The sequence below is a fragment of the Neophocaena asiaeorientalis genome, unplaced genomic scaffold (assembly GCF_003031525.2).
Source record: "Neophocaena asiaeorientalis asiaeorientalis breed wild unplaced genomic scaffold, Neophocaena_asiaeorientalis_V1.1 scaffold248, whole genome shotgun sequence".
Lineage (NCBI taxonomy): Eukaryota > Metazoa > Chordata > Mammalia > Artiodactyla > Phocoenidae > Neophocaena > Neophocaena asiaeorientalis.
Window position 1 is genome coordinate 1,450,056 of NW_020185320.1, and position 14,520 is coordinate 1,464,575.

At 38.4% G+C, this 14,520-nt stretch overlaps 1 protein-coding gene across 5 annotated transcripts in view; it reads left to right on the top strand.

Moving 5' to 3' along the window:
* The window catches only part of SNX14 (sorting nexin 14), a 68,244-nt gene that overhangs the window by 43,252 nt on the left and 10,472 nt on the right, over window positions 1-14,520 (top strand). For all 5 annotated transcript variants that reach the window (XM_024733708.1, XM_024733713.1, XM_024733709.1 and 2 more), the window contains 3 exons: window positions 3,880-4,081; window positions 11,183-11,266; window positions 12,658-12,758. In XM_024733708.1, the coding sequence (XP_024589476.1) occupies window positions 3,880-4,081; window positions 11,183-11,266; window positions 12,658-12,758 (387 nt within the window). The remainder of the gene's footprint in view (window positions 1-3,879; window positions 4,082-11,182; window positions 11,267-12,657; window positions 12,759-14,520) is intronic.

Genomic DNA, 14,520 nt, shown 5'->3' on the forward strand with positions numbered 1-14,520 from the left:
TACATAGTGTTGAATAGAGTTCCCTGTGCTATACAGCAGGTTCTTATGAGTTATCTATTTTGTATATAGTAGTGTGTATACGTCAGTCTATCTCCCAATTTATCCCCCACCTTACCCCGTTAACCATAAGTTTGTTTTCTGCATCTGTGACTCTACTTCTGTTTTGTAAATAAGTTCATTTGTACGCTTTTTTAGATTCCACATATAAGCGATATCATGAGATATTTGTCTTTCTGTGTCTGACTTACTTCACTCAGTATGACAATCTCTGGGTCCATCCATGTTGTTGCAAATGGCATTATTTTTTTCTTTTTTATGGCTGAGTAATATTCCATTTGAGATATGTACCACATCTTCTGTTATCCATTCCTCTGTTGATGGACACTTAGGTTGCTTCCATGTCCTGGCTATTGTAAATAGTGCTGCAGTGAACATTGGGGTGCATGTATCTTTTTGAATTATAGTTTCCTCTGGGTATGTGCCTAAGAGTGGGATTGCTGGGTCATATGGTAGTTATATTTTTAGTTTTTTAAGGAACCTCCATACTGTTCTCCATAGTGGCTGAACCAATTTACATTCCTACCAACAGCGTAGGAGGGTTCCCTTTTCTCCACACCCTCTCCAGCATTTATTGTTTGTAGATTTTTTTTTTTTAATTTTTAAATTTATTTTTGGCTGCATTGGGTCATCGCTGTGCGCGGGCTTCCTCTAGTTGCAGCAAGCAGGGGCTGCTCTTCGTTGCAGTGTACGGGTTTCTCACCGCAGTGGCTTCTCTTGTTGCAGAGCACAGGCTCTAGGCGTGTGGGCTTCAGTAGTTGTGACTCGTGGTCTCTAGAGCATAGGCTCAGTAGTTGTGGCACACAGGCTTAGTTGCTGCACGGCATGTGGGATCTTCCTGGACCAGGGATCGAACCCGTGTCCCCTGCATTGGCAGGTGGATTCTTAGCCACCGAGCCACCAGGGAAGTCCTGTTTGTTGATTTTTTGATGATGGTCATTCTCTCTGGTGTGAGGTGATACTTCATTGGAGTTTTGATTTGCATTTCTCTAATAGTGATGTTGAGCATCTTTTCATGTGCTTTTTGGCCATCTGTATGTCTTCTTTGGAGAAATGTCTATTTAGATCTGCCCATTTTTTGAATGGGTTATTTATTTTTTTGATATTGAGCTGCATGAGCTGTTTGTATATTTTGGAGATTAATCCTTTGTCAGTTGCTTCATTTGCAAATATTTTCTCCCATTCTAAGGGTTGTCTTGGAATTCTTGATTGGAAGCAAAGATAGTAATAATGGAAACTGGGTAAGAGGGCAAACTAATTGTTAGTACTCTGAAGAGAAAAGGCAGGAGGTGGCTAGGGTGTTAAACCAGACCAAGACAGTCCCACTTAGGATTTGGAGGTACTGTGCTAGTTCTAAACTGTGGGACCTCGGGGAAATCTCCTTTGCCTTGTTTAGGAAGTGTATGGGAAAGGGAAATTGCCAGTCTCACTGCCAGGGCTAAAGTGGTATGTGATCCAAAATTGAGACCTGGAAGATTTTTATTTTTTTAGAAAAAGGATCAACTTGGCGTGATCATTTGGTAGCAGTGCCTCCTTGATATGTGACCTTGGGTAAATTGCTTAATTTTATTTTGATTTAACTTCTTCACATGTGAAATGGGGATAATAGTATCTAGCTTGTATATGGGTGTTGTGAGGATTAATAAGTGATATATATGAAGCACTTGGGACAGTGCCCAGCACACAGTAAGTGCAGTAAGTACTATACAGTGTTATAATACCATCAGATAAATTATAAGTTAAATTGGCATATGTATACTGGCCTGGGAACCAAAGTCTTCTATGTAAGGTTAGGTCTGTCTGAAAATGCATTTCTGTCCAAGTTCAGAACTGATTCACAGATAAACTTCTGGAACGTAATACGCCCATTGGTATATTGGCAGTTATCCCCAACATAGGAAAGGCTAATAATGAGTTAAATTATAGTATTTCTCAAGGAAATAGGGGGACATCTCTTTGCCTTTTATCCTCTGCCTGTTTTATTCCCTATCTTCTTTGTAGAGGGAACATCTGTTTGAAAATGAGAAAGCACTTGGTTTTCCTTTTTATAAAATTTTGGTTATATATTTTTAAATAATATTAAAGGAATCCCTGAAAATTCTTAGAGAAATATTGCCCTAGAGATTTTTCATTTACTTTTTTGATGTAAACACCATTTAAATGGTAGCAGTAATAAAATATAAAACTTTGTTCTTTGTCTTTTATTGATATTTTTATGTTGCTAAGAATTTTTTTTCTATTTTGTTTCTTAGATTGATTTTTATTTAAGAATGTCCCATTTCTTGGCTTTTAGTCAGCTTGTGAAACAAATTTTCTATCATTTTATGATTCATTTTACCATTTCTCTTCAAAAGCCAAGTCTGTTAACAAAATTACAGTTGTAATAACCATAGAAAATGCTGCCCTGTACCTCAGATTCCAAGCAGTGGAGTGGGTGTTTCCCTCACACATGATTCTCTGTTTTTCTTCCAGGTTTGTAAGGAGATAGCCTTGTCCCCAAAAGGCAAGAACTAACACTTATCATCTGTTTTTACAGTTTCATTGTCTTAGGCCTGGAAGACATTTTTGTTTTCAACAGAGCATTAAGAAGTCTTCCTAAGATTCTTAACAGTCTTATTAGGGGTGACAGAAAGCCATTTTAGGACAGGAACAGAAAAAGGAATAATTGCCAAGGGACTTAGTGGGGGAGGAAAAGAATTCACGTAGAAGAGAGTTGGCTACCAGGTGTGGGAAGAGAGTAGAATGGAGAGTGAAGGTAGGGTGCTAGAATTCTGGAAAGAAGTACCTCTTCCCTACTGGTTTGCTCTGACTAGACTGTTCAGAATTCTCTTAAGTGCTACAACCTTTGACTCATTTCCTTAAAAAAGTGTGTTCAAGATGGTTGTGTTTTATCTGTAAAATTTTGCCCCCTTTAACATGAATCAGAGATGTCTAGGTGACCAGGTGTTATAATGTGCCAGTTCAGAGATTCTTTTCCGATTTAATGAAGACAGACATTTTTTTCCCCTTCTTTCTGCATGTTTATTTCTAGAACATGTTTAACACTGCTTTTTTAAAATAATTGTTCTTCAAGTAATAATTTAAAGATTATTTATTTTAAATATTTATATTATTAAAATTTTAGAAGCTAGGAGATGAGAAAACTATCTTAATTATATAGAGGTGGGTCCCTTTCAGACCTTTTTTTCTAATTTTATGTTATCTAATGCTGCAGTGAATGTATTTATACTTGTGCCTTTTTCACAGTTTAAAAAAATTTGTCTAAAATAAATGCTTGTGTTAGAATAAGTTGCCAGAAATGGAATTAACTTGGTTGAAACCGTTTTATGGCTTCTTATATTGATAAATGTATATGGGCAAAACGCTTTCTAAAAGGATTGTACAGGTATATCTTGTAACCAACAATATATTGCATATCCAGTTTTTCTGTGCAGTTTCCATCAGTGGCTGTTACCATAAAATTTTACATTCCTAAATGAAAGATATCAGTACAGTAATTTCTACTTCTTATTACCAGAGTTAAATATTTTTCTGTATTTGTGTATTTTTAATATCTTTTCCAGTAATTGCTGAAGTGTCTTATATTCTGTTGAATTTTCATATATTGGTGATGCAACAAAACCTGGAGTTGATGCTAGTAACTTGTTAGTTTTAGTTTTTTACCCTTAACCTTTTCAGTAGAAAATTTGATATCACTTAATTTCAAAAGTATTAAAAAATTATAGACTTTATATGGGCATATTACTTTGTAGTTACATCTCATATGCTATAGGTATAAAGGTCCTGGAAGTATTAATTTTTTTTCTGATGATTTTTTTCCAGATTGAAGAAGGTATTGTTGTAATGGAAGATGATTCTCCAGTGGAAGCTGTGAACACACCTAATACTCCTCGAAACCTTGCTGCATGGAAAATTAGCATTCCATATGTAGACTTTTTTGAAGATACCTCCTCTGAAAGGAAGGAGAAAAAGGAGAGAATACCAGTGTTTTGTATTGATGTTGAAAGAAATGATAGAAGAGCAGGTATTAATATTATTAATGCTTATAGCACTAATCAGGTATTAAAATGATTAAGACAGCATTTCTCCTCCTCCATTGTTGTGGGCTAATAATAATTGGTAAAAATACGATCAAACACAACTTTACAAGTTTTCTTTATGTTTTGCTGTCTTTTTTCTTTTGGTTATTTCATCCGTGTGTTACAGTCGAGACAGGGGTAAACAGCATCCATAGCAGGATAAATATTCGCCACCCTGGGCTTTGTCCAAGAGAGTGGGCAGTCTGTATAAGCAAAAACACATCAAAGTTGTGCACATTTTGGGAATGATGAGCAGAAAAATAAAGTTGACCTCAGGAAGAAGGGACAGTCTGTGAGGAAAGAAGGAAAAAGTGGCAGGGTTAGGAAATGGTTTCGAGTGACGAAGTGATAAGATGAAGGTCAGTGCTAATGATTCCCCTTATTTATTTTTCAAAAAGTATTAGGTGTTTGATTTTTCTCAGAAGCGGATCCTGTTTCATGCAGAGGAACATAAAGTATAGGAATGGGGAAGGAAGAATGCTCAGAGTAGCTAGCAATGATATTCCCTATTGTAGTTAAATACCAGGCAGGATCTTGTTCTCTTCACTTCTGAGTCACTGCTACTTGATTTTGCTGTAACTTCTGTTCGGTCTTGCTAGATGCTGTTCTATCTCAGCATTTTAATAAGTATACAGACAAACCTTTGTCGATATTAGAGTTTCATTTCAGTTTCAAACACAGTCACTTACGTCTTTTGTCTGCTGTTTCTACTGATAGGAATTTTAAGTGTTAAAAAGAATTTGGAAAGGAATACTCCTAGTTAACTTCTGGATTCAATTCTTCGCTGTGCCTAGTACTTAAAATCTGGCTTTTCTCTCAGTGTTCTTGGCTCTCAGAAAATTATTTAAAATGTTTGATTATTCAGATATAAATCCCTATCAATATAAATAAATTGCTTTTTATTGAGGTATAATTGACATACATTATTACATTAGTTTTTTAGGTACAATATAGTGATTCAATATAGTGATTCTGCATTTGGATACACTGCAAAATGATCACCACAATAAGTCTGGTTACTGTCCTTCACCATACAAAGTTAATACAATATTATTGACTGTGTTCCCCATGCTGTACTTTATATCCCTATGACTTACTTATTTTATAACTGGAAGTTTGTACTACTTGATCACCTTCACCCATTTTATCCTTCTCCTCTGGCAGCCACCCATCTGATCTCTGTATGAGTCTGCATTTTGTTTTTGTTTGTTTGTTTTGTTTTTTAGATTCCATGTATAAGTGAAATCATGTGCTATTTGTCTTTCTTTGATTTATTTCATTCAGCTTAATACCCTCAGGGTCCATCCATGTTGTTACAAATGGCAAGATTTCATTCTTTTTAAATGGCTGAGTAGTATTCCATTTATACATATACCACATCTTCTCTATCCATTCATCTGTTGATGGACATTTAGGTTGTTTCCATGTCTTGTTTATTGTAAATAATGCTGCAGTGAATATAGGAGTGCATATATCTTTTCGAATTAGTGTTTTTTTGGATAGATACCCGGCAGTGGAATTGTTGGATGATATGGTAAATCTGTTTGTAATTTTTTGAGGAACTTCCATACTGTTTTCCATAGTGACTGCACCAATTTACATTCCCACCAACAGTACACAAGGGTTCCCTTTTTACCACATCCTCATCAACACTTGTTATTTCTTGTCTTTTTCACACTGGCCATTCTGACAGGTGTGAGGTGGTATCTCATTGTGGTTTTGATTTGCATTTCCCTGATGATTAGTGATGTTGAGCGTCTTATCATGTGTCTGTTTAGCCATCTATATGTATTCTTTGGAAAAATGTCTATTCAGATCATCTGTCCGTTTTTTAATAGGTGTTTTTGTTATTGAATTGTGTGAGTTCTTTATGTATATGGGATATCAAGCCCTTATTAGATATATGCTTTGCAAATACCTTCTCCCATTCAGTATTTTTGTATTGTTGATGGTTTCCTTCACTGTGCAAAATCTTTTTGTTTGATGTAGTCCCATTTGTTTATTTTTGCTTTGTTTCCCTTGCCTTTAGAGTCAGATGAAAACAAAAAAATCACTAAAACCAATGTCAGGGAGCTTGCCACCTGTGTTTTCTTCTAGGAGTTTTATGGTTTCAAGTCTTTCATGCAAATCTTTAATTTATTTTCAGTTAATTTTTTTACATGGTGTAAGATAGTGGTCCAGTTTCATTCTTTTGCATGTAACTGTTCAGTTTTCCCAACACCATTTATTAATTTTAATTTTAGTTTATAAAAATTTTTTTTTAATTTATTTATTAATTTTTGGCTGCATTGGGTCTTTGTTGCTGCACACGGGCTTTCTCTAGTTGCAGCGAGCAGGGGCTACTGTTTGTTGCGGTGTGCGGGCTTCTCATTGCGGTGGCTTTTCTTGTTGTGGAGCACGGGCTCTAGGAGTGTGGGCTTCAGTAGTTGTGGTGCACAGGCTCAGTAGTTGTGGCTCGCAGGCTCTGGAGCACAGGCTCAGTAGTTGTGGCACATGGTCTTAGTTGCTCCACTACATGTGGGATCTTCCCGGACCAGGGATCAAACCCATGTCCCCTGAATTGGCAGGTGGATTCTTAGCCACTGAGCCACCAGGGAAGCCCTAATTTTATTTATTTATTTATTTATTTATTTATTTATTTATTTGACCGTGCCGGATCTTAGTTGCGGCACGCAGGATCTTCGCTGCTGTGTGTGGGATCTTCATTGCTGCCTGCGGGATCTTTAGTTGCAGCATGTGGGATCTTTAGTTGTGGCATGTGGGTTCTTAGTTGCTGCATGTGGGCTCTAGTTCCCTGACCAGGGATCGAACCCAGGCCCCCTGCTTTGGGAGAGTGGAGTCTTAACCCCTGGACCACCGGGGATGTCCCTATTTTTATTTTAATTTTTAAAAATAAGTCACACTGGTGGCGCAGTGTTTAAGAATCTGCCTGCCAATGCAGGGGACATGGGTTCGATCCTTGGTCCAGGAAGATCCCACATGCCGCACAGCAACTAAGCCCATGCTCCACAATTACTGAGCCTGCGAGCCACAACTACTGAGCCTGTGCTCCACAACTACTGACGCCCGTGCGCCTAGAGCCCGTGCTGCACAACAAGAGAAGCCACTGCAATGAGAAGCCTACACATTGTAACGAAGAGTAGCCCCTGCTCAACACAGCTAGAGAAAGCCTGCACACAGCAATGAAGATCCAATGCAGCCAAAAATAAATAAATAAAATAAATAAATTAAAAAAATAAAATAAAATAAGCCACCCAATTTATGGTGTTTTGTTATAGCAGCCTGAGCAGACTAAGACGGTTACAGAAAGGTTGCAAAAAATAGTACAGAAAGTTGTCATACACCCTTTACCCAGCTTCCCCTTGTATTGACATCTTATAAAACCATAGTACAATGATTGAAACCAGGAAATTAGCATTGATGGGATATTCATTTGAATTTCACCAGTTTTCCCACTAATACCCTCTTTCTGGTTCAGGATCCAACCCAGGATCCCACACTGAATTTAGTCTTGTCTCCTTAGTCTCCTATGTTCTGTGATAGTTTCTCAGTCTTCCCTTGTCTGTAATGAACTTGACACTTTTTTAAAGAGTCCTGACTAGTTATTTGTAGAAAACACTTGAGTTTGTTCCTCCACTTGAGTTTGCTGCTTAACAATGTTTACTTATTAAAGGACAGAAGAGGCTCTCCTTTCCCCACTGTATATTCTTGCCTCCATTGTCATAAATTAATTGACCATATATGTGTGAGGTTATTTCTGGGCTCTATCTTCTGTTCCATTGATCTATGTGTCTGTTTTTATGCTAGTACCATACTTGTTTGATTATTATAGCTTTGTAGTACAGTTTAAAATCAGGGAGCATGATACCTCTAGCTTTGTTCTTTTTTCTCAAGATTGTTTTGGCTAATCAAAACTACAATGAGGTGTTACCTCACACCAATCAGAATGGCTATCATCAAAAAATCTACAAACAATAAATGCTGGAGAAGGTGTGGAGAAAAGGGAACCCTCTTGCACTGTTGGTGGGAATGTAAATTGATACAGTCATTTGGAGAACAGTATTGAGGTTCCTTAAAAAACTAAAAATAGAACTACCATATGACCCAGCAATCCCACTACTGGGCATATACCCTGAGAAAACCATAATTCAAAAAGAGTCATGTACCACATTGATCATTGCAGCTCCATTTACAATAGCCAGGACATGGAAGCAACCTAAGTGTCCATCGACAGATGAATGGGTAAAGAAGATGTGGCACATATATACAATGGAATATTACTCAGCCATAAAAAGAAATGAAATTGAGTTATTTGTAGTGAGGTGGATGGACCTAGAGTCTGTCATACAGAGTGAAGTAAGTAAGAAAGAGAAAAACAAATACCATATGCTAACACATACATATATGGAATCTAAAAAACAAACAAACAAAAAAACACTGGTTATGAAGAACCTAGGGGCAGGACAGGGATAAAGATGCAGAAGTAGAGAATGGACTTGAGGACACGGGGAGGGGGAAGGGTAAGCTGGGACGAAGTGAGAGAGTGGCATGGACTTATATATACTACCAAATGTAAAATAGATAGTTGTAGGAAGCAGCCGCATAGCACAGGGAGATCACCTCAGTGCTTTTGACCACCTAGAGGGGTGGGATAGGGAGGGTGGGAGGGAGATGCAAGAGGGAGGAGATATGGGGATATATGTATATGTATAGCTGATTCACTTTGTTATAAAGCAGAAACTAACACACCATTGTAAAGCAATTATACTCCAATAAAAGTGTTAAAAAAACAATAGACATAGGGATAGTCAAAAAAAAAAAGAAAAAAGAACTAGAACTTGAAGGTTTGGAAAATTCTCGGACTATCCATATATCATGCTCTGGAAAAAAGCCAAGGGTGTGGCTGAACAATGGTTTGCTGAAGAGATCAGGCATGGGACTCATGGATCAATCATCTCAGCAGAAGCCAGGAATAGAGCTGTGGCTATCCAGGAAAGATCTGTGGAGGACCCTGTTGTTTGGAACTCTCTGGGCTTCTTGGACCTGGATGTCTGTTTCCTTCCCCAGGTTAAGGACGTTTTCAGCCATTATTTCTTCAGATAACTTTTCTGCCCCTTTTTCTCTTCTGCTTTTGGGACCCCTATAATGCGAGTGTTATTTCACTTGATATTATCCTATAGGTCCCATAAGTTATCTTCTTTTTTTTTATTTTGTGGTACGCGGGCCTCTCCCGTTGCTGAGCATGGGCTCCGGACGCGCAGGCTCAGTGGCCATGGCTCATGGGCCCAGCTGCTCCGCGGCATGTGGGATCTTCCCGGACCGTGTCCCCTGCATCGGCAGGCGGACTCTCAACCACTGCGCCACCAGGGAAGCCCTATTTCCTCATTTTACTTGACTCTGTGCTTCTTCCTGTGTATTAGGGGAAACAGCTACCTCTCTCAGTCTTGAAGAGTGGCCTGTGTAGGTGATTAGCCCTCTAATTCAACCTTGCCCTAGGTCTTCTTTGTCTTTTGAACCTTTGTGATTGTCTAAACTGCCTGATTTATTCTTGATATATGCCTGTTATGGAGCATATGCCAAGACCTATTAGTGTTCCAAGGGGAGGAATCCCGTTTATCGCCTCGTTTCAGGCTGATGGGAAGCCAGACACTTAGGCAGCAGCCTTTAAAGTAGGCAGATATATACAGTCCTGCAGGGCCACAGTCAAAATCCCTACCTGCCTCCATTCCAGGAGATCTGGAGGTGTCCTAGGGGTGCATAGTTGCAGACGAGTGTATGAGCTCCTGAGAGTTCTTATTGAGCTGTAGTGAGGCCAAGGGGGTGTGCAGGGATGGTGTCTCCCTGCTTACGTTCTCTGGGTGCTCTTCCTTAGCTCCTAGGTGTGTGGAAAATCTGAAGCCTGTCCCTCAGGCTGAAGATCCAAGCTAAGTAAATAGGCTTTTTTCACAGGAAAACTGGGGTTTTATTTAGTGTGCTGTCTGTGCAGTCCCTGGGGGGCGGTGTGCCTTTCCAGGAACTGTCTTTCCAACTGGTACAGTCCCGTGGAGCTCAGTATTGCCAGCTCCCTTAGCCACCAGGGCCAGGTGATCAAGGGGTGTCCCCTGTGTGGATTGCACACACCTGCTGGCTTCAGCAAGGCAGCTGGTGAGTGTAGGGGGCAGGGCATGCTGGCCAGTGTCAGAAAGGCTGCATGTGCCTGCAGCTCTCAGCAGTGCAGTGGGAGAGTGCCTTGCCTATGTGAGTGAGCTGGCTTTAGGCGGGGAGAGGAAGAATGCTGCAGCTGCTCGTGCTTGCCAGTCACAGCCCGGGAGCCAGGGAGCACTGCAACCACTCTGGCTTCAGCAAGGCAGTGGGATAGTGCTGCAACCACTTACCCCTGCCTATCCAAGCAAGGCTGGGGGGTGCCATTTCCAAGCTTGTCTGCCTGTGCTAGCAGGGTATGTGGGGGGACAGTAATGGCACCTGCCCCTGCCTGCGTCTTGGGAGAGTTTCAGCTGTCCCCTGCCCCTCCAGCATGCTTTTAGATTAGCAAACGAGTTTTCTTACATGTAGTCTAGGCACTTTATTTTCTTTTTTTTTTTGGTACGCAGCCTCTCACTGCTGTGGCCTCTCCCGTTGCGGAGCACAGGCTCCGGACGCGCAGGCTCAGTGGCCATGGCTCACGGGCCCAGCCGCTCCGCGGCATGTGGGATCTTCCCGGAACTGGGGCACGAACCCATGTCCCCTGCATCGGCAGGCGGACTCTCAACCACTGCGCCACCAGGGAAGCCCAAGGCACTTTCTTTTCTTTCTTTCTTTTTTTTTTTTTGGCCGCACTGTGCAGCTTGCGGGATCTTAGTTCCCTGACCAGGGATCGAACCTATGCCAGCTGTAGTGGAAGTGCGGAGTCATAACCACTGGACCTCCAGGGAATTCCCAAGAAATAATAAATTATTAAGACTGGAATAATTTCCAGCTTTGTATACTTAATGTTATAAATAGTGCATTCTTTTAGTAGTAGTTTGTAAAATTGTTTATTTCTCAGTGTGTATTCATTCATTTTGCAGTTGGGCATGAGCCTGAACATTGGTCTGTCTATAGAAGATACCTTGAATTCTATGTACTTGAGTCAAAACTAACAGAATTTCATGGTATGTTGTCCTTTTTGTATAAAACATTACATTTCAGCATTAGCTTTCTTGAAAGCTGTTGAACCAGCTTTCTGAAATTACTTTCTAATTTTAAGTAACTGTACTAAGGAAATGTAACAGTGACACTTGTGTACGCTACTAGTGATAATAGGAATGTACTGTTTTAATCTCATTTCTGCTTATTTATATTTTTTAAGTTTTTACAATGCAAATTTATTGCTTTTCAAGCAATAATGATATTAAAATTTAAAAGACAGTGGCAGAGAATTTAAACCAGGCATTTGAGTTGCTCTTTTCTTTTGCCATCATCTTCTGTGGTAAACATGTTTCTATGCGACATGACAGATGTTTTGATTTAGCTCTTAGATTTCGATATGGAAAAAAAACCTTGTAGTTGTGTGTTTCTTTTAAGGGTAGATCAATCAGAAAATCAGAGCACTCTTTCTTTTCAGTCTTCCTCTCACCTCTCAGTCTCTCTTATCTGTCCATTTATTTTAGTTAATATTAGGTTTATAGTCATGAAGTATTTCTAGTCATTTTGTATGTAAATTGCTGAGCTTGAATTGTGTATTCTGAATCTTTTGATTTTAGAAAAGTTCTGTGGAGTGTCCCCTGATCCAAATTCAGGTTGGTTTTGAATTGTAAAGGGCAGGGAAACTTCTCTACTCTGCTATAAGAACAAAGCCCACAATAAGGAGATTATAGAAAGATAAAAAATACAAGGTCCCACTCCATACTTTTTTGTCTAGATTTTGAGTTTGTACTTGTCCTTAAATGGTTTTCTCTTTGCCTTTGCCAGTCTGGTACAATGCCATCCTTGTCTTGGTCTTTCTCTGAGACTTTTCCTTTTGATTTAGAGTTGAGAAAAGATCATTTATCTCCGTAATTTAAAATCCTGGACCAATCAAAGTTGGTTGGATTCTCAACAATATTTTTCCTTTTTGGTACTAAAATGTCCAAAGTTGGCCCTATCTGAGAAAACATGTCCATGGTTTTTAAATTTTGTTTTTAAGCTTATATAGCATTGGCAAAATGCTGCCATTTTCTCCGTGAGAGAGTAGGTATTTCTTCAGTAAGATTTTGTCTAATAGAATCCCACCAATTTCAAAATAATCTCATGATAAGTTTTTGAAGCTTTTTTACTAGTATAGAAGGCTAAATAAATCTGTGTCAACAAAGGGAGGTGATATTTTGGATATCAGTAGAGTCAAGTTCTTTGGTCTGGTCTTCTGACTTTTGAAGCTCTCTGATTTTGTCAAGATTATATAAATGATAATGCCACATCTCTACAAGGCAGCATTGGGAATCTGAGGTTGCCATAGTAAATTATAAATTAGGTTTTAAAAATAATAGCAGAACATAGTAATAACTTTCATATATATTAATTTCAGGCACATTTCCTGATGCCCAGCTTCCTTCCAAGAGGATCATTGGCCCAAAAAATTATGAGTTCTTAAAGTCTAAGAGAGAAGAGTTTCAGGAATATCTCCAGGTACAGCTCCAACTTAATTTAAAACATCCTCTAATTTGTCTCTTTTTCTCTTGTACATACATATATGCTGTGTCTTACAATACCTGTCAATGTGGATTTCTAGAATCCTTTATTAAAAAAATTTTTTCCCATGTGGAAATGAATTATTGTCAAGAGTACTTTTTAAAAGAAATTTGATAACCAATGAAATACCATATATTTTCTCGGAGGAAAAAATGTCTTGTATTGGGCATAGTTTAAAACTTTTGATGTGGGAAGTTAGAGAGAGAAAAAGAGAGTGAGAGAGAAAGGAAGAAAAAACTTTTGATGTAAAACATTAAATGCATTCTAAGAATACTGGGGTTTTTTTTTTTCTTATTTTTTGTTTGATTTTGTGTTTAGCACTTTCTGAACTCTGGAATTTTTCCCTCCTGTTTTATTAATTTTTTTTTTTTTTGCAATTGTACATTTTTTTTAAATTACTTGGGATCTCCTGACTCTCTACCATTCACCACTTGGAATTGAATTCCGTTTTTCTCAGTGTGTGCACATTGTGTTGTGTAAACAATGTAATTGCTATTTCCATTGTTGGTGCAGTCTGCTTAAAAGTTACCTACTTAAGACTCTTCTAAAATTAATGACCATTTTTCTTTAATCAAGTAAATAAGATCAAAAACTGGATAATTTTATTTGTTTTATTTTTTAAAACTCTCCTGGACTTCCCTGGTGGTGCACTGGTTAAGAATCTGCCTGCCAGTGCAGGGAACACGGGTTTGATCCCTCGTCTGGGAAGATCCCACATGCCGTGGAGCAACTAAGCCCACGTGCCACAACTACTGAAACCTGCATGCCTAGAGCCCGTGCTCCGCAACAAGAGAAGCAACCACAATGAGAAGCCTGTGCTCTGCAATGAAGAGTAGCCCCTGCTCGCCACAACTAGAGGAAACCTGTGCACAGCAACGAAGACCCAACACAGCCAAAAATAAAAAAATAAATTTAAAAAATTTAAAAAATTTAAAATCTCCTTTATTTGGACATGGAATTTTGTAGTTTTAATTAAGTGTTAATTCAGTTAAATTTGGATGCCTTTTAGCCAACAATAAGTACTTTTTAAATTAAAAATATTCAACAGTGTAAAGGGGTACTTACATTATATTTTCTGTATTTGAGCCAATGAATACCTCAACCCAGAAGGTATATTTTTCATAACTTTTTGGTGGTATGAAAATTGAAATATGATATAAACATTAACTATTGCAAGGATATTTGAACACAGCATATGCTAGTGTTAACCTGTGATTTTGTTGATATCATTAAACCCATTATTTGAACCGACTAATTCTAAGAACTAGAGAACCTCATTCTAGAAGAAATATTTTTTGGTAATATGGAGTTAAATGTTGCAGTACTGGTATTTCACTTTTAACTCTTTCATAGTTACAAAACTGAATATTAGGTAAGACTGGGTTAAATCTCGCTTTAAAACGTCAGTTTGTCTTGTAAGAAAAAATAGTGTTGCAAGCAGATCAGGCAACAGTCTCCAAGTTATTTCACATTTCCACGTTTAGTTCTCTGCAAAACCCTTTATACCAGCTTCCTTTAATTATCAAGATAGATGTATGATATTGTAATACTTTTTTTTAGTTGAGAAACTGAGAAATAATATTAGCTAATGTTTAATCTTCCTTCCTGTGTATCAGGTACTGTGCCTTATCTAACAACACTGTAAGTAGGTAGTGTTATCTTCATTCTACACATCAGGAAACTGACTCTTAGGCAATAT